This window comes from Vulpes lagopus, chromosome 10 (genome assembly GCF_018345385.1).
Source record: "Vulpes lagopus strain Blue_001 chromosome 10, ASM1834538v1, whole genome shotgun sequence".
Taxonomy (NCBI): Eukaryota; Metazoa; Chordata; class Mammalia; order Carnivora; family Canidae; genus Vulpes; species Vulpes lagopus.
The window spans coordinates 31679514-31700727 of record NC_054833.1 but is presented as its reverse complement, the minus strand read 5'-3'; the positions used below and the strand labels follow the sequence as shown (position 1 = coordinate 31700727).

General features: G+C 34.7%; 1 protein-coding gene across 6 annotated transcripts in view; it reads right to left on the bottom strand.

Annotated features, from left to right (window-relative positions):
• ARHGAP32 (Rho GTPase activating protein 32) overlaps positions 1-21214 on the bottom strand; it is a 288412-nt gene that overhangs the window by 167474 nt on the left and 99724 nt on the right. For 4 of the 6 annotated variants that reach the window (XM_041770213.1, XM_041770212.1, XM_041770210.1 and 1 more), the window contains one exon: positions 7672-7780. In XM_041770213.1, the coding sequence (XP_041626147.1) occupies positions 7672-7776 (105 nt within the window). In that variant the 5' untranslated portion in view covers positions 7777-7780. Of the gene's footprint in view, positions 1-616; positions 787-7671; positions 7781-21214 lie in introns of those variants that run through there. The other 2 variants (XM_041770214.1, XM_041770215.1) reach the window with 1 other exon arrangement.

The following is a 21214-nucleotide window of genomic DNA, read 5'->3' as shown; positions in this document are numbered from 1 at the left end:
CTGGGTTTGAGCTCAGTTCAAGAGTTCAAAAGATTTTAGGCTTAACCTTATAAAACTGCCAATTTTGAGCTCATTTAAACTATAAAACTAACAATTTTATATGGCTCACCTAATACATATCTCAGAACTCTCAGCAGTACATTATCTTTAATAATTAATGCCACTTGGTTCATTCCAGAGAATTCCCACAGTCTTCAGCCAGAAAAATATGCACCATGGAATAGGATGGGCTTGGGAGTTATTTATTGAAGAATTCTGAATATATTTGGCAAGAATGCAAAACCTGGGCTTTGCATATTAATCAATGGTTGCATTTGTGATTATTCAGAAAGCAAAACTAAACAAAACACTCAGTTTTTAAAGACTGTGAAATGAAAAACATCTTCAGTTTCTCTGATTAATAACTAAAATTCATCCAACAATCAAAAATGCACCGTTAAACATCATGCAGTAATAAAAGAGCTAAAGACATTCATTTAAAGAACATTTGCAAAGACTTCTTAATTCTTTTATTCAAACTGCAGTATTTTTATAGCTCAATGAGTAAAAGGAGCCAGTCTAAGTACCGAACAGAGTGGACAACTATTAATAAAGGAGCAATAAACAAAATACACACCTCCTCCAAAATTACCTCTTCCTCAAGATTATTCAGGAAGGAATAATCCAGCTGTTTTAATCAATCCTCGTTCCTCTTTAGAAAGTAGGCAACAGACGGGGGAAATGGTCCAAATACAAAGGGTACTTTTGAAAAGTCTAAGAAAAATGTACCAATGGTCTCACTTTTATCTTAAAAAAAGGAGAGAAAAGAAAAAAAAGAGAATAGAAAATAAATGAAAAGAAAAGAAAGAAGAAAATTCATATTAACATCTAACAAATGAGATAATAAAGCAGGAAAATTCAGGGCATTTTTAAGGAAAAATAGGTGGTTCTATTTATCCAGAGAATGACAATTTCACTCATTCAAAAAATATTTACTAAGATTTACTATGCCAGGCACAGGGGATGAAACAGTAAACAGAAGTGACAAAGTCCCGGTACTCAAGGAGCTTATGACCTAGTGGAGAAGAAAGATAATAATGATACAAATTATATTTGCAAGTACTGTGGAGAAAAATCAAAGCCAAGAAAAGAAGTCAGAGAGAGGAAGGCAGGACTATTATTTCCCCTAAGAGGGTGAGTAAGGCCACACTTAACTTTTAACATTTGAAGAGACCAGAAAGAAGGAGCAGAGCAAGCTTTGCAGATCCTGTAGGGAAAGCCTTTTCCAGGAGAAGAACAAAAATACAAAGGCCCTGAAGTGGGACAGTACTTGGCATATTTGAGAAAGAATGAGGAGGCCCTGTGACTGGAGGAAAATGATCTGTCATAAATAAAAGGATTTTTAAACCTGAGTGAATGGAATGAAGTTAGTAGCATTCACATAAACTGTCAAGTTAAAAGGAAGAAATTCACTTCTGGGAGGAGGAAAGCTGAGATGTAGTGAAATAGAGCTCACAGTTTCTACAGGACCTTCCAGTGGGGAATGAATTCTTTCAAAGCTAGAGATACGGACATGGAAGCCATCTGTGTAGAGATGACAATCCAATCTGCAGGAACAGTAAAAACGTGGGAGAAACAAGCACAAAGAAACAAAATACAGACCCCTTGTGTATTCCTACATTTAGCAGGTGGGAAGAAGAGAAGCAGAGGAAAGAGCCACGCAACCCTTCAGGAGTGATGATGGCTGTGACTGGAAGTGTGTAAGAGAGAGAAAAAGGGAGAGAGCATATGTGTATGTGGGAAAGAGCATGCAGGTGCGCACACTAGCCAAGCACATGTTTGTTTACGAGCAAGGAAAAGGGGAGAGTATGTGCAGGGACACACACATGTTAAAACACTGTACATTAACTTAATATTTTGCTTTGTGAAATTTTTGATATCTTGGAAGTACAGCATTTACAAATTGTTTTAATTTTCATGGCTCTGGTTGTTAGCATATCTGAGCATTTTTACCAAGGACCATTGATTTTTTTTCTGTCAATAACAATTTCTTTACTACATACAACATGACCTGCTTTAGCCATTAGCCTTGGACATGCTGATTTTAAGGGTAAAAAAAAAAAAAACTCTCAAGTGAGAACCCTCCCTCTAAAAAAACTTAATTAACATGATCCATTCTGAGAAAACTCATACAATCATACTAAAAATAAACAATAAAACACATTAGTTAGTATATTCAAAACTAGTTAAAGATTTTCTCTTCAGGTTTTTTATCTTTTTAAAAGTCCTAACTTTTTCCATTAAATGATTTCATTGCTAAATAACTGCAAATAAGCATTTCACTTAGTAATTTAGAAAAACTATAGCTTTTTATTAGATTTTTAAAAATACTTATAGCTATTTAGTTATAAATTTAGGAAGAGTAATAAATTATAAACCATAAACTATAAATCACAAAAGGATAGGGTGCTACTTTAGGGTTTGTTGTTAATTTTTTTTTAAGATTTTATTTATTTATTCAGAGAGACACAGAGAGAGAATGAGAGGCAGAGACACAGGCAGAGGGAGAAGCAGGCTCCATGCAGAGAGCCCGACGTGGGACTCCATCCAGGGTCTCCAGGATCACGCCCTGGGCTGCAGGCGGCGCTAAACCACTGTGCCACGGGGGCTGCCCTGTTGTGTTTTAATTTTAAGATGATTTAGGACAGATCAATTATTAGAAAGGAGAGTAAATCAGTAATCAAATATCTTCCAACAAATAAAAGTCTAGGATCAGACACCTTCATTAGTGTATTCCATCAAACATTTAGGGACACCTGAGTGGCTCAGCAGTTGAGCATCTGCCTTTGGCCCAGGGCATGATCTCAGAGTTCCACGATCAAGTCCCACGTCGGGCCCCCTGCATGGAGCCTGCTTCTCCCTCTGCCTATATCTCTGCCTCTGTGTGTGTGTGTGTGTGTGTGTGTGTGTGTGTGTGTGTGTCTCATAAATAAATAAATAAAATCTTAAAAAATTTTTTAAAGAAGAATTAATACCAACCCTTCTCAAACTCTTCCAAAAATAAAAGGGAAGATTCAAACTGATTATACAAGACCAGCACTACCTTGAAATCAAAAGCAGACAAGGATGTTACAGGAAAAGTAAATTACAGAGGTACCTAAATGGCTCAGTTAAGCATCCATTTGGCTCAGGCCATGATCTCAGGGTCATGAGATCGAGCCCTGCCTTGGGCTCCACATACAATGTAGAATCTGCTTGAGATCCTTTCTCCCTCTTCCATTGCCCCTCCCACCACTCACACTCCAAATAAATACATAGAATCTTTAAAAATTAAACTACAAGACAACATCCCTGATGAGCACAGATGCAAAATCCTTAAAATATCAAGCAAAGTGAATCCAACAGTACCACAAAGGACCATACACCATGGTCAAGTGTGATTTATTCCAGGGATCAAAGGATGGTTTGACATCCACAAATCAATCAACATGACACACCATATTAACAAAATGAAGGATAAAAATTATAGAAGCATCTCAATAGATGCAGAAAAAGCATCTGACAGAATACAAAATCCATTTATGATAAAAACTCTCAATCTAAATGAATACAGGGAACGTGCCTCAACATAAGAGCCATATGACAAACCCACAGCTAATATCATACTCCATGATGAAAGGCTAAAAGCTTTTCCTCTAAAATTAACAATAAGACAAGGATGCCCACTCTCATCATGTCTATTCAAAATAGTACTGGAAATCATAGCAGGAGCAATAAAGCAAGAAAAATAAAAGGCCTCCAAATCAGAAAGGAAGAAGTAAGACTCTATTTCTAGATGACATATATATATAAAACCCTAAAGACTCCAACAAAACATTGTCAGAACTAATAAATTCAGTAAAGCTTCAGAATACAAAATCATTAGAATAGTTGCATTTCCACACACTAATCGTGAACCAAATTACTGAATATCTTTTCAATGGGATGCAAGCACCTCCAGGGATTCCTTGATTTGCTAGAGGTGTGGGACTTGTCTTTGCTGAGGCTATTTTCCATCTCTGCAGAGAAGTTAACTTGCAAAAAACTAATAGTACAAATAATTCCTGTCCATAGAAACGCAAATTGTGTCTAGTGGAACTGAAGAATTTAGCCAGTTTTTGCATCCATTTGTATCTATGTTAGCCTGATTAATCTCTAAGAGTAAGGCACTCTGAATTCTGAATTCTCCTTTGAACCAAACCTCCTTTGAATCAAGTTGTAACACCTGACTGGTTCCTTCATTAATTAATGAGTTAAATATCCTTGGCATGTGTTCATTTTATATTTGTATGAGAGCCATGATTATATCCTCTTTAAACTTTATCCTTCAATAAAATGAATATAAGATTATCTTTATCCTTTCTTAAAAATTTATAATATAGTAAAAGGAGATAGATACATCCATTACTAACTAGAATGAGATTAAGTGTTAAGACATAGATATGAACAACATACTAGAAGTAAAATAGAAGCATTTTCCAATTGAAAGGTTTCAGAAAACCTTACATCTTAAGTTACAATTATATAAGGCAGGGGCCAAAACTAAAGCCAACCCAGCCCAACGTCTGTTTTTTTTTTTTGTACAGTCCATAAGGTAATATTTTTAAGTGTTTGGGGGGAAGAAAATCAAAAGAAGGATGATTATCCAATGATACGTGAAACCTACATGAAATTCAAAGCTGTGTCCATAAATAAAGGTTTATTGGAATACAGCCATGCTCATTTACATATTATCTATGGTTGCTTTCACATTACAATGACAATGCTGAGTAGCTATGAAAGAGACCTAATATGCCCTCTCATCAGTTAATACTGCCACTCAGAATACCATAAATTGCACTATGGAGTTGTTATAACTCAATAGCATTTCAAGTTCCACATGGATTATCATACTACACATCTAAAATTACCAATTTGTACACAACATGTAAAAAATAAGCAAAGAAGAGGTAACAACTATGAGTATCATGCTTTGAAGGCACAGGAGACTGTGGGTTTCATTATCAAACAAGATGGCAAAATGCTGTTTATTATGCACTGACACTACAGCTGTGCTGAAGGAAAAAATATACATCAAACATTACCAAACTATGCACTCATCACAATATTCTCAACTCCCATGAAAACAACAATCTGAAGTTAGAAAACTCTAAAACAGAGTAAATGAGTAAAGCATCACACAGAATTTCCTCAAAAAAATAAAACTGCATCCAAAGTAAATTCCCAAGTATATCATTTGTTAGCAGAGCAAGGAAAGCCACTGACCAATGGTGAATCAATTAAATCATGTTTGACTATAGCAAAGAAATCCAGAAAAAAAACCAAACTGATTTAAACCTAACAACCTTTCAGAACATACGTAGGCTTGAAAAGTTAAGGTCATTGAGAGCAAAATCAAGAGTCAACTTAAAAACAAGGTAAATGATTTCAAGTAGTTTTCTTTAACTGTTGATAAGTCAACCAATGTAACCAATACTCAAGTTCTGAGGAATTAATGCTGAGTTTAAAGTGGCTGAAGAATTAGCCCCTACGTATCATCTACCTTTGACAATTACGGATGACAATATTCTGAAATAAATTCAACAAACATTAATTCAGTACAACCTGAAGTGGAATCTACTAAGATACATTATAATCAATTTTGGTCAAAAAATGGGTGAATCAGAAAAGGTTCAGTTGGACATATTTTCAGCCTCTGTTACTGAATGCTAAATGGTTTCAAAATGAATTTTTGCAGGGATCCCTGGGTGGCTCAGCAGTTTAGCACCGCCTTCAACCCAGGGTGTGATCCTAGAGTCCCTGGATTGAGTCCCACATTGGGCTCCCTACATGGAGCTTGCTTCTCCCTCTGCCTGTGTCTCTGCCTCTCTCTCTCTCCCTCTGTGTCTCTCATGAATAAATAAAATCTTTTTTTTAATTGAATTTTTGCTGCAGATTTGATGCTATTTCTTAATTAATTTAACCTAAAATTGCAAAGCAAAACATGGCTTATGAGAAACTTACACTGTGATAATCTGTTAGAATCACAATCATGAGCTGCCCTACATATTTTCCAAGCTATCAAACATTAAAACAAGAAGAGAGATCACCATTACCACATAAATTCTCAATGAATATATTTTCTGAACTCAAACTATAGTTCCAGCAGTATTTTCCAGACCACAAGTGCAAAGTAAATTTCCATACTGCAAATTCTATATACTTTTGCAATCAAGGAGCTTCAACTTCACCTTTAATTGGACATTTGTAACATAATGTTATGCTAAAAGGTAAATATCAAAAGAAGAATCTAATAGAATTCAAATGCCTTCCAAGAGACAAATATGCTCAAATGAAAACAACATGCTCATGAACTGATGTCCACATTTGGCATTACCTGAGTGAAAAGGCATTTCAAAAACGGAATACATAAAGTCTCATTATAGATCATTCTTGACAGATGAAGATTTGCATTCAATTCTGATGATAAGAAACACTAATTTAACTACAATTAAGTAAAATGTCATTCTCCACAAAAAGAATTTCACTGTTCTTTAACAGACCTGAACTGCAAAAGTTGTAATAGATTAAATGTGTTATCTCAGATTTATCATGTGGAAACTACACTGCATAGGATTTTTCTACCCAACCCCCAACAAAAACTGCTTTTCCAGCATATCAGTAAATGTAAACTCCATTCTTCAGGTTGATCAAGCCAAAAAACTTGAAGTCATCTTTGACATTTATTGGCTCACTCTATACCCCACTCATCAGCAAAAACAGTAGACTTTATCTGTAAAACTCTCTCTAGACTCTAACCACTTTTCACCATATCTACCATTCCAGTTCAATCTACCATTACTTTTCATCTATTATAATAACCTTCTAATTGGTCTCCTTATTTCTTCTTTTACCTCTCCCTTTAGTTTATTCACAGAAACCAGGGACTTCCTTTAAAATTTTAAGACAGATCTTGGTCACTTCTCAGACAAAAATCCTCCAATGGTTTCCCATCTCACTCAGCATAAGAAACCAGTATTTATAATGGACCACAAGAAACTACATGATTTGTACTCCATCCACCCTAACCACTTCTCTGACCTCATCTCCTCCTACTTTTCCCCTGGCTGGTTCAATTTCAGCCACATGTCCTATTTGTATTTCTTCCAACTTACTTTTTAATCCTACGTCACAGCCTTTAACTTGTTATTCCAATGCCTAAGATGATGTTTCCAAATAAGCATACTATCACTCCCTTACATCCTTCTGCTCAAATTTTACCTTCTCCCAGAGGTCTTCTATGGCCATTCTACTATAGAGCTGGCAACCATCCTTTCCCACCCCACCCTACCACTCTGTAATCCCACTACTCTGTGTTAATTTTCTATTGCAGCATTTACCATCACTTGACATATTTATTTATTTACTTCTCCTCCTACCCCTTCAAAATATAAGCTCCACAAAGGAAGGAAATTGGTGTGTTTTGTTCAGGGCTCTGCCCACAGAGTTTAAAACATTGCTTGGAAAAGATTATTTGCTCAATAGATACTTCCTGAATAAATTAACAAAGCAACACACCAAAAAAATGTTTTCTAAGGATTCATCAGTTCCTTCAGTTCCTTTTCCTTATGTAAGTAAAATACACACATATACATATGCATAAAACTGATTTACCATTGTGCTAAGTGTTTCTTCCCAATCAGGCCGCTCTCGAGGGTGAACATTTCTATGTAGTTCTGGAACAAAATCATCCTCTTCAGAATGTACCGAGGACTTCATCTTCCTAGAGGTAAAAACATAAGAGACTATGTAAGAACTCCCAATTCTATGAAAACCTTCCAATGACTGTAATTCAAAAAATAGAAAATTATGTCCGATTTGAAATTCAATTAAGAGCTTCAGTGGTTAGTATTGATTCCCCATTTGTACTCTGACTTTCAGAGATCTTTCCTGATATATTCAACATCTACTTTTATTCCAAAAGATAAATGTAAAGTTAATAACTACCTAACCTTCACGGTATGTGGTAATTATTATATAAGGACTGGTTTTATCTAACACAGTAGGAACCTGGAAAAGATTTGCAACAACCACCAATATTAATGGAACTGTGCTAAGCATTAGTGAAATTCCAGAATTAGTAAAATTCCAGGATATGGTACTTCCAGGTCCAATTTTTGTAGCATAGGGTCTTGAACTAGCACACTTAAGAACAACTATGAATGCTAAACAAAACATATGAAACAACTTGTCTAAAGGCACAGGAAAGCAATCAAAGTTTGGGGCTACATTCTTTGAGAGCCCATGAAACAAATTCCACATTTAATTATTACTTTCATATAAGAGATTTCCTAAATCAAAAATGAGAAACAAAGCCCAAGCATAATATTGTGGTCTTACTGGACTAAGCTGGTAGAGGTTGGAAGATGAAGTTGCCAAAGCAGATGGGGCTTAAGAGGGAAAATAACCCCTAAAAAGACATGCACAAGAAGAACCCATAAATCTACACGGAAATTCCCCCTGAAACCATTAACTTATTCCTAAGCCTACAAGTAAGTAGGACAAGATGCTGAGAAACCTATCCAAAAACAGTTGATAGGCAACTAAAGAGCAAACAGGATTATCTCACAGCCCAATCACACTGTAGAGATGGAGGTTAACAAGTAAGCACTGTCAAGATGGAAGACCACTGAAAAAGAAAGGAAACCCTAGGCCCTTGAGACTCCAGAAAAGCCATCCCTTAGACCTATGGACAAATGAGCAATAGATGAACTCTAAGAAATCTAAAATGAAGACTTTATAGCATTAGAACTGCCAGGAAAAAAATAAACTCTCTTTAGGGAAAATAACATTCTACAGACCCCCTGCAAATATTTTATCCAAACTAGTATCCAGTAATCATTATAAGGGATGCTTTTAAAAAATTAAAAATAAATTTTAAAGAGCAGGAAATGAGTAAAAATTGGGGGAAAACATAAAACAGAGACTCACATTTGATTCAGACATTAAAATTATCAGAAAGGGACTTTAAAACGGTTATGATGAAGTTCTGACTTCTGTTTATGATGTAGTGAAAGCCGTAAAAAGCATTGCTCCCATACAAATAAGATAAAAAGAAAGATAGTCTTAGAAATAATAACTTTTCTTAAATCCACCAGAAGACTGAGGCAACCAACAAGTCTAAACCGTAAAGACAGACAGGAATCGCCAAGATGAGCTGGATCACAAGCAATTACTGCTCAGGGTAAAGCAGGAAAGAAGAGAGACAAGCTAGTAAGAAGAAATCAGTTAAATTCTCACCAAGTTTTATCAAGCTTTTAATCAAATTCTAAAAACATGTATGATTAATATGTTCAATAAAATTTTTTAGAACTAGATGACAAATGAAGAATTTTAAGAGACAACTGGAAACTAAAAAACAATCAAATACTCATCCTAAAACTGAAAAATGCAGCATCTGAAATTAAGAACTCACTGGATGAGTTTTAAAAAAGAACTGACACGGCTAAAGAGAGAATTAGTGAACTAGAAGACAGTTCAGTACAAAATGCATTGAAGCACACAAAGAAAAAAGAGAAATACATAAACAAGACTTGGTTAACTCAAATATGTCTAAATTGGCAAATCAGAGATGAGGGAGATGATGAAAGAGAAAACAAGACAACAGCAATATTTGAAAAATAGTGGCTGAAAAGTTTTCAAAACTTATAGAAGTCATCAAAATAAAGATTCAAGAAGTCACACATACATCAAGCAGGGAAAAAAATTAGACATATTTTACTCAAAATTTACTAAAATAAAATTTACTTTAAAGAAAAAAAAAGCAGTAATTGAAATTCTTAAAAGAAGCCAGAGAATAAAAGAAGAGTTGACTTCAAAGATGCAACAGTAACAATGTGGGAGGACATTTCGATGGAAATGGAAAAGATAATGGAGCAAACCTTCAGGAAAATATAATGCCAACCTAGAATCATCTAAAATCATCCATTAAAAGTCATCCATTGGGCAGCTCGGGTGGCTCAATGGTTTAGTGCCACCTTCAGCCCAGGGCGTAATCTTAGAGACCTGGGATCAAGTCTCACGTCGAGCTCCCTGCAATGGAGCCTGCTTCTCTCTTTCTCTCTCTCTCTGTGTCTCTCATGAATAAATAAATAAAATCTTTAAATAAAATAAAATAAAAGTCACCCATTTAAAAAGTAAGGAAAATGGGGCACCTGGGTAGCTCAGTTGGTTAACTGCCTAACTCTTGATATCAAGTCAGGTCTTGATCCTGATCAGGGTCATGAATTCAGGCCCCACACTGGGCTCCACAAACTGGGCATGGAGCCTATGTAATTAAATGTTTTTAAAGTAGGGAAAATAAGTTATTTTCAGACAAAAGCTAAAAAATTTACCACCAAGAGACCCTTCATGAAAGAAATAGAATTCTTCTGAATGAAGGAAGCTGATCCCAAAACTACAGAAATTCATGAAGAGCACAGTGAAGGAAAAGGTGACAAAACATAAGTAAATAATGTTTTAAAAACTGACAAAAAGGGGTGCCTGGGTGGCTCAGTCAGTTAAGCATCCGCCTTTGGCTCAGGTCATAATCCTGGGGTCCTGGGATCAAGCCCTGCATCAGTCTCCTTGCTTAGCAGGGGAGTCTGCTTCTTCCTCTAACCCAACATCTCTACCCCTGCTCAGGCACACCCACTTTCTCTCTCTAAAATAAATAAATACCATTAAAAACTTATGTAAAAGCAAAAATAATATTCTGTAAGATTTATAATAGACATAAAAAGCACAAAGGATAAGAGACATAGGCAGTCAATTATTATAGAAGTTTTCTATTTGCTGGGAAATGAAATACACACTATTTTAGAAAAGAATACAGTAAGTCAGAAGTATGTTGCAACCTTTACAGTAACTACCAGAACAATAGTAAATAAATGTGTAAGTAAAAAGATGAAGAGATCTTTTATTTTTTTTGAAGAGATCTTTTAAAAGAAAACATAAAAAAAATAAAAAATAAAAAAAAATAAAAGAAAACATACTTGATTAACCCAAGAGAAATCAGAGAAATGAAGAATAAAGGTACAAAGAATAAAGGCAAATTAAAAAATAAGTATGAAGGTAGTAAAATTCAAGTATATTATTAATAATTATTAAAGTGACTAGACTGGTTGGCAAGCATGGAAGGAATTTAAATGGTGCAGTCACTGAAGAAAACAGATTGACAAAATATTATAGTATCTTATAATCAAAATACTAAACGTACAAATACCATATAATACAGCAACTCCATTCCTAGATATTTAACCAAGAGAAATAAAAACATGTTCAACATAAATTCATACATGAATATTCATACCAGTATTTATAATAGCCAAAAAGTAAAAACAACCAAAATGCTTATCACTTGAAGAATGACAAACAAAATGTACAAACAACTTAGATGCAAAAGACCATATATTATATTACTGCATATATACAAAATGTCCAAAAGAGTCAAAGTCACAGGGGACCAAAAGTGTATTTGGTGGTCACCAGGGGCTGGGGAGTGGAAGACATGGAAAATTACTACAGGCATACTTCATTGCATTGCTCTTCATTTTACTACACTTCAGAGATACTGCATATTTTAGCAAATGGCAACCCTGTGTCGAGGAAGTCTATCAGCACCATTTTTCCAACACCATTTACTCACTTCATGTCTCTGTTACATTTTAGTAATTCCCAGTATTTCAAACTTTTTCATTGCTATTATATTTGTTATGGTGATCTGTGATCTGTTATCTCTGATTTTATCATCATAATTGTTTTGAGGTGCCACAAACAGTGCCTACATAAGATGCCAAATTTAATAAATGCATTTTTCTGATCCTTCCAACAACTGGCCATCGTGTTCTGACTCCTCCTCCAGTCATTCCCGTCTCTCTCCCTTTCCTCATACCTCCCTATTCTGAGACAAAACAATACTGAAATTGGGCCAATTAATAACTCTAAAGCAGTCTCTTAAGTGTCCAAGTGAAGAGTCAAATGCCTCTTACTTTATTTTTTAATTTTTTTTTTAAGAGAAGGAGATAGGGGCAGAAAGAAAAGGAGAGAGAGATTCTTCTCTTTTTTTTTTTTTTAAAGATTTTATTTATTTATTCATGAGAGAGACAGAGGAAGAGACACGCAGAGGGAGAAGCAGGCTCCCTGTAGGGAGTCCGATATGGGACTTGATCCCAGGAATGGGATCAGGCCCTGAGCCAAAGACAGAGGCTCAACTGCTGAACCACCCAGACATCCCAGAGAGAGAGATTCTTAAGCAGGCTCCACACTCAATGCAAATCCCAATGTGGGACTCGATCTCACAACCCTGAGGACCATGTCCTGAGCCAAAATTAAGAGTCACTTAACCAACTGAGCCACCCAAACACCTCTTTTTCCCCCCAAATGTCTACCATTTTGTATCAAAAGATAGAATTTATTAAGTTAGTGAGGAAGTGGGGATCCCTGGGTGGCTCAGTGGTTTAGTGCCTGCCTTTGGCCCAGGGCGTGATCCTGGAGTCCTGAGATCGAGTCCCACATCAGGCTCCCTGCATGAAGCCTGCTTCTCCCTCTGCCTGTGTCTCTTCCCTCTATATCTCTCTCTCTCTCTCTCTCTCTCTGTCTCTCATGAATAAATAAATAAAATCTTTAAAAAAAAAAAAAAGTTAGTGAGGAAGATGTGTCAAAAGCCAAGATAAGTCAAAAGCTAGGCCTCTTATGCCAAACACCCAAGTTGTGAATGCAAAGGAAAAATTCTTGCATTTCCTACTAAAGTGAACACATGGAAGATAAAAAAGCAAAAGAGCCTTATCACTCACATATGGAGAAAATTTTAGTGGTCTGGACAGAAGATCAAGACAGCCACAACATTCCCTTAAAGCCAAAGCCTAATGTAGAGCAAAGTCCTAACTCTCTTCAACTCTGTGAAGTCTGATAGAAATGAAGAAGCTACAGAAGACTTTAAAACTAGCAGAAGCTAATTCATTAAGTTTAAGAAAAGAAGCCATCTCCATAACAGTGCAAGGTGAAGCAGTAAGTGCTGATGCAGAAGCTATAGGAAGTTATCCAGCAGATGTAGCTAGGATAATTAATGAAAGTGGCTACCCTAAAAACAGATTTTCAATGTAGACAACACAGCCTTAAATTGGAAGAAGATGCCATCTAGGACTTTTGCAGCTAGAGAAGAGATGTCAATCCCTGGCTTCAAAGCTTCAAAGGACAGGCTGGCTCTTATTAGGAGCTAATGCAGCTGGTGACTTTAAGTTGAAGCCAATGTTTATTTACCATTCTGAAAATGCTAAAACCCTTAAGAATTATACTAAATCTAATCTGCCTGTGCTCTATAAATGGAACAACAAAACCTGGAGGACAGCACACCTCTTTACAACATGGTTTACCAAATATTTTAAACCCATTATTGAGACCTACTATTGAGATTCCTTTCAAAACATTACTGCTCATTGACAATGCATCTGGACTAAAAATTCTAATTAAAAGAGTTAAAGAGGAATATTTCATGATAAAGTGTTAAGCATGATATAACAAAATCTATATGCAATAAATAACTTAGCTTCTCAATACATAAAGCAAAACTTAAAAGAACTAAAAAGAAAATAAATAAATCCACAGTTACAGTTTCAGATTTTAACAAATATTTCTCAGTGACTCATAGAATAAGCAGATAAAAAATAAGTATATAGGAGATCTGAACCCACCTTTCAACCTGACCTACAACATTAAACCTAACAACTGCAGAATATATATTCTTTTCAACAGCGTATTAAATATTTACCAAGAGACTTTAATCTAGACAATGAAGCAGGTCTCAGCAAACATAAAGAATTTAAACCATAAATGAAGTGTTTTGTGACCAGTACCGAATTATACTAAAAGTCAATTATCTCCCAAATGTATGGAAATTACAAAACACAATTCTGAATTCATGAATCAAATACATGAAATCACAATGAAAATGAGAAAATATTTTTATCTGAATGATAAGAAAAATATAACATATTAAAATCTGTGGGATACAACTAAAACAGAGCAAACTTCAGACCTCTAAATGCCAGTTACTGGAAATAAGATAAGTCAAAAACAAATGTTCTAAGCCTCCATTACAAAAATCTAGAAAAAGAATGGCAAATTATTCTAGGAAAGTAGAAAGAAGAAAAAAATTGTTAAATAAAATACAAGTGAAATAAAACACCAACTCTGAAAGATTAATAAAATGGACAATACCTAGCAAGGTTCATCAAGAAAAAAAACAGAACACAAAATATAAACAATGAAAAGAGAGTTATAACTAGAAAGTCTACAGACAAAAAGATTCTGAGGACATTACAAACAACTTTATTCCAATACATTTGTGAATTTCATTAAAATGGACAAATTCCCTGAAGAATACAACTTACCAAAACTGAAAAAAGAAACCAAATACTTTTCAATAGTCCTTTGCTATTAAAGAAGCTGAGGCTGTATGAAAACTTCAAGTCCCTATGGATTCAGTGGGCAATTCTTTCAAACATTCAAGGAATAAATAATAGCAACATTATAACCCTCCAGAGTATAGAAATAAAAGGAAGACCCCTCTTCAACCTGTTCCATGAGGCCAGGACAGTCTTCATAACAAAGCCATTAAAGACATTAACAGAAAAGAAAATTGTATATCAAAATCATTAACATAGTTACACAACTTCTAAACAAAGAAGTAACAAATCAAACCCATTGATTTACAAAAAGGATATACACACAGTGTCTACGTAAGTTTTAGCCCAAAATCCAAACTGTTTTCACATTCTAAAGTCATTTGCTATAACTGACCATATAATTAAAGGAATAAAAAAATTATCTCATTTTAATAGGTACAATACATATTCACAATTTTTCTAAATACAGATAGTTACATGAAGGTTATAAAAACACACGGAGACAACTTCAAAGTTAATGGTGTAATACTGATGCTTTCCTAATGACAAGCAAGGTCAAAAAGGTCGTGAACAAGGTAAGAATATCTTCTATACAACATTTTACTTGATGTCTTAAGTTTTTGTTTTTTTTTTTAACAAGAAAAAGAAACAAAAGGTATAAAAATTAGAAGGGAAGGGCTCTTCAGTGGCTCAAGTCGTTAAGCATCTGACTTAGTGTCAGCTCGATTCTTGATCTTAGGGTTGGGAGTTTAAGCCTTGCTTTGGGCTCCATGGCAGAGCTACTTAAAAATAATTAACTAATTAATATAAAATTTAAAAGGGAAAAAGGATTCTCATCATTTGAAGATGACACAATGTGTTCAGTAATTAGAATAAAATAATTCAGCAAAGTAAGGTCAAATGCAAATATCAAATAATTTATATATACTGATATCATATATTTAATAAAGGGAGAAAAAGAGAAATACAATAGGTATGTAATTTGTACTATTTTCCATATAAAGCTACACAGAAGTGAAAAAGAATTATTGCTGCAATTTGCAAGAAATTATCATAAATGTTGAGAAAACAGAAGCCAGACCAAAGTATATGCTAATCTCAATAAATAAGTGTATCAAATCTTCATGTTGAATATTTTAAACAATATTACATGACAATTATAGCTCTATAAAGCTGGAGGGGAAGAGTACATATTTTTAATTTGCCTTACATATAATCCAAGGGCAGGCAAAACAAATCTACTGTGACAGAAGCCAGAATAAGGGTTACCTTTGGGACATGTATTGACTAGGAGGGGCAAGTGTTTTGGGGCATGCTAAAGTAATTTATATCTTGATTGGGTTGTGTTTACATGGATATAAACATTTATATAAACTCTTCAAGCTATACATTCATGATTTGTGGATTTTATTATATCCAAGTTATATAAATAAAAAGTTTATTGGTTAAATAGTACACATTGTAAAATATTTAGAAATTATATACATTTTGTGTCATATAACACTGAATCAACTCCATAAAAACTTAATATCTATTTATTTAATTGATCCTTTTGTTCCATGCTTTTTAAATTATGGACAAATTTTACCCTTAACGTGATTAATTATAGTTTCATATATAACAGAACAGACAGTGTTTTACTAACCAATAAAACCTAAAGAATCTAATGCTTTATTTACAAGAGCTTTCTGTAAAATGTCATATTTGTACCTGCATATTTTCAAGCAAAAGGAGGAAAAAAATCACTTTCCACATATTGTGGGAACCAGCCTTACCATCTCCTTCATTTAAAAAGTATTTAACTCTCTGACACATACTTTATCTTTGTATGAATCTTCTTTGTGGCTAATGAAAAATTATACTTGTGTTAAACTTCACAGAGAAATTCAAGTGACACACTGCCTGAGAAGTGTTACCTAAGGGACTGCTTACATTCAGGCATATCTTTTCTTTTTTTTTTTTTTTTTAAGATTTTGCTTATTTATTCATGAGAGACAGAGAGAGGCAGAGACACAGGCAGAGGGAGAAGTAGGACCCCTGCAGGGAGCCCGATATGGAACTCGATCCCAGATCCTGGGATCACACCCTGAGCACAAGGCAGACACTCAACTGCTGAGCCACCCTGGTGTCCCGCGTTAGTCTTTTCTTATCTATTTTTAGTTCTTTATGTATTAAAGAAATTAGTCCCTCATCTGTAATATGGGTTCCAAGTATTTTCCCATGTTGTCATTTGTCCTTGCTTATTTTTATAATGCAGATGCTTTATATTTTATGTAGCTGAATTTCATAATTCTTTCCCCTATGGGTTTTGTGTTTTAAATTACAGTTCTAAAAGTCTTCTCAACCCCCAATTTTTTTTTTAATTTTCCCATGTGTTCTTTTAAAATTTTTATGATTTCATTTAATACACTTATATCTTTGATCATTTTGGAATTTATCCTTGCTATGAGGTAGGCCTTCAATTTTTTCTATTTTCCACTGATACATATTGAGTTTTCCCCAAAATACTTACTGAATAGCACACATTATCCCTATTGGTATTTGAGAAGCCATCTTCATCATACCTGGATCTTCCGTGTTTTTGAGTATATTTTAGACTTTCCATTCTATCCCATTATGCCTTCTATTCAGGCATTAGCACTACAAGGTTTTAATTACTTAGACTTCATAGTATAATATCTGGTTCATTAGTCCTTGCTTCTTTTCATCTTCCCAAAGTTCCTTAGCAAAGTTATTTAATTGTCTAGGTTTTTAAAAAGCATTCTTATTATCACATGAATTTATAATAAACTGACATCTGGATGATGTTAAATATTCCCAGATATGAACAAGGTGTATCTTTTCATTTCTTCCAAATTTCTTTTATGTCCTTCACTAATGCTTGCTATTTTCTTCAAATATGTCTTAGTTCCTTATTAAGCTTATTTCTGGGTATTTTATTTTTGTTGTTCTTAAAATTGGCACCTTTTTGTCTATTACATCTTCTAAGTAGTTACTATCTGATACACTATTATTAGTGCTACTTTGCAGATAGGAAAATTGAAGCACCATTAACACATCCCAGTCACTCCAGATTTGGAGTGACTGTTTGCTCCCAGAAGTTTCCACTTGACATCCTGAAGAAGACACTGAAACAAGCCATTTACATCTCCAGAGACACATGAGACTGGGTTACAGACACCAAGATTCTGTCTCACTGAGTGCTCTCTTCAGAAGTTTCCTCTCAAAAGCCCTGGGACAAAGTACTAGTAGACTTCCAATCCAAGACTGCATATACGTTAAGAGATCTCTAAGTCTCTGAAAAATCTCTGAAAACTAAGTAAAAGGAAATAAATCCTTCAAAAAATGATATGGGTGGAATCAACAGGCCAGAGATCTCGATAAACTCCTGGAGGACAGGGATCCCTGGGTGGCGCAGCGGTTTGGCGTCTGCCTTTGGCCCAGGGCGCAATCCTGGAGACCCAGGATCGAATCCCACGTTGGGCTCCCGGTGCATGGAGCCTGCTTCGCCCTCTGCCTGTGTCTCTGCCTCTCCCTCTCTCTGTGTGACTATCATAAATAAATAAAAATTAAAAAAAAAAAACTCCTGGAGGACAATAAGCAAGTGGGATCATACTGACTGGTAAGCCAGAGGAGAAAAACAGAGGCTGAAGGAAGCTATGATCCCACTTCTCTCCACAACAAAAGAGGTATTTGCCCCCAAGGAATTAATAAAAACTGGAAAATTACTCTGTAAAGAAATTTAACCATCAATTAGAAGGACTAGGGCTCCTAATGTGGGTGTTTGCACCTACAAGAAGCTATATGCATCATGGGACTACTAATGAGAACAGTTAAGGGAAGGAGGCAAAGAAGGACAGATCTCTAGCTTAATAGTTCAAAGCACAAATTCTGTTCAGTCAGAACAAATAGCACATGTACACTGAATGAAGTCACAAAGCTGAAGAACACAGTAACAGAAATGTATTATTTACATGTACCAGTGTATATGCCATATCTAAATATGAAAAAGAACACTTAAAAATTATTTCCCTACTTAGATTGAATTTGGAAGACTAAAGAATAATAGTTTACTAGTGGCCTAAAGAACAAGTATAAGAAATACATTAAATCAGAAAATAAAAATGTAAAGAGAAATATATCATGAGAAAAGGACAGATTAAGGAGACCTGATATGCAATAAATAGGTTCCACAAGGAGACAATTACTGCAGACAGAAGAGAGGCAACAATTAAATAAATAATAGGTAACGATAAAAAAAAATCTGTCCTAACATGAAGACCTGAATCTAGGGATTGAAAGTCACTGAGCTCCAAGCTGAAGAACTGATGATAAAATACATGTAAACTAAGGATAAAAAGAAAATGCTATAAGCATTCAGACAGAAAGTAGAAGTTGCCTATGAAAGAAAAAGGGAAAAGATGGCATGAGCATATGTGAGAAATCAGATTATATTGCTCACAGAACTTATGTCAACAAAGTACTCAAGAAAATATCTACCAGGAAACAAATGAACCAGAAGAGACACGTTAAGATGGAAGATGATAAAAAGGAAACAACAGTAAGGACTAAGCAATGATACATCATTAAATCCGAATGAATGATAGAAAAAATTAAAACATCTTAGCAAAAACTGAGGCTTTCTGGTGGGGTAGGAGCATGGCAAATTTACGAGTATCCAAAGAGGACTGAGGAAAAAGGAGAAGGAAAAGTATTCTGAAGATCTCATCTTAAGAGAAGAGGAAGGAGAAAAGAAAAGAGAACTTCACATCTGAGTGGAAGAAATTCTTTGATTTTCAAATAATAAAATACATATCTCAACAAAAGCATGGAAAGGGAAGCTAATCATTAACAGTATATAAAAGTATATCAGATGTTCTAAAATTAAATATCTAGAATGGTTTTGCTTGTTCTGATTTTAATCTTGCTAGGCTGTCACTTGATTTTCTTTTTAAAGGGACTATCTTACATTTATAAACAGAGCTTTATAGGTTTCAGGAATTTTCATTTACTACGTGTGAACATGGAAATGACTGTTTAAGGGAGTTTAATTTAAATTTAAGTTAAATACAAAGGTTATGGAAAAATTGGTTTTCAAATGTTTAAATAAACAACCTAATAGTCAGGAACTTTCATATAGTATTATACTGTTCTCTAAGGCCCTTCATGAACATCAAAAAACTCACAGATAGATATAAGAAACATTCACCTTGGATTCCATCCCAAAGAGTTTAATTACTGAAATACCAAGAAAGCCTTGTACCAGCATGCCTCATGGGTAAGACAGATTTATTTCACAGATTATAAAGACAGCCTAAAGGCTAGACTTCAATACTGCATAAAATTTTCTGAGATTAAGTGATGTTCACATCAGACTTTGCTGATCCCAATTAAATTTATTATCTTTGTGACACCGATAAAAGTGTGTTCAGTGAAAATTATATTTTATGCTGAAAGAATATTTTAAGACCTAACCTGTATTCTAGATAGTAAATCCAATGTTACAGAATATCATCTTTGTTTGCACCATACACATCTTTTTTGGTATTATACATAACAGATTATTAAGGCTGAGGTGCCTATAAAAAGTCACAGACTATAAAACAGACTTGGGTTGTGATACTGGTATATATGTCATTGGTTAATTGTTAATGCTACCTGTCTACCTTTCCAGGCTCATAAAAACTGACTGAGATGGTGGAGGGGTGCTTGGGTGGCTCAGTTAAGCATTCAACTCTTGATCTCAGCTCAGGTCTTGATCTCAGGGTTGTGAGTTCAAGCTCTCTCTTGGGCTCCACACAGGGCATGAAGCCTACTTTAACAATTAAAAAAAAAAAAAAAAAAAAAAAACCTCACTGAGGAATCCCAAAATCAATAATTTCCGAAGACAACAAAAGAACAGTCATGTTATTAAAAGCAGGGAGTCATGAAACAGCCTTACAGGCTTCCACAGTAGTTCAGCCAATCAAAATAAAGCATTATAAGATCTACAAGAAAAGCAAGAACCTAGAAGAAATATAATCCCATATTCCAAGCCATTGGTTACTTATTTAGGCTGCTGCAGTATCTTCTCACAGTATCATTTCAAATAAGGCAGAAAATTAATAAAACAACCAACCAACCAATCAAGTATATGAACTATTATTAAGCTTATGTTGCTATAAAACAATAAAGACGTAAAAAATTAATATATGCTCACTAAGTTATCTAGTTTAATTAAAGTTAGAAGTTTTCTTCTCACTTAAGATCATGTTATTATGATGGAGATATAAGTAAAGGCATCTATAGATTGATTTTAAAAGCACATGGTTCTATGGGGCACCTGGGTGGCTCAGCCGGTTGAGCAACAGGCTCTTAGTTTTGACTCAGGTCATGATTTCTGGGGTCATGGGAAGGAATACGACTTCGGGCTCTGCACTCATTGCAGACTCTGCTTGAGATTCTCTCTCTCTCTCCTTCTGCCCCATTCTCTGCTCATGCTCTAAAATAATTAATTAGTTAATTAATTAAACGTGCACAGTTCTAAAGATGTGGTTCAACTATGCACTGTATCATCTGTGTTTCAAACAATATGTCATATTTGCCAGGCTATGTATCTGTCAATAATATAATATTAGAAAAGATTAACTGGATTATATAATAAACATTTCTAACCTTAAATGCCAAAGAACCAATACCTTTCATGATTGCAAGTTAGTAATAACTGTTAGGTGTCTAAAAGATCACATTATTGTATGCGCTAGTTCACTTTTATGTTTGTTGTATATATATCA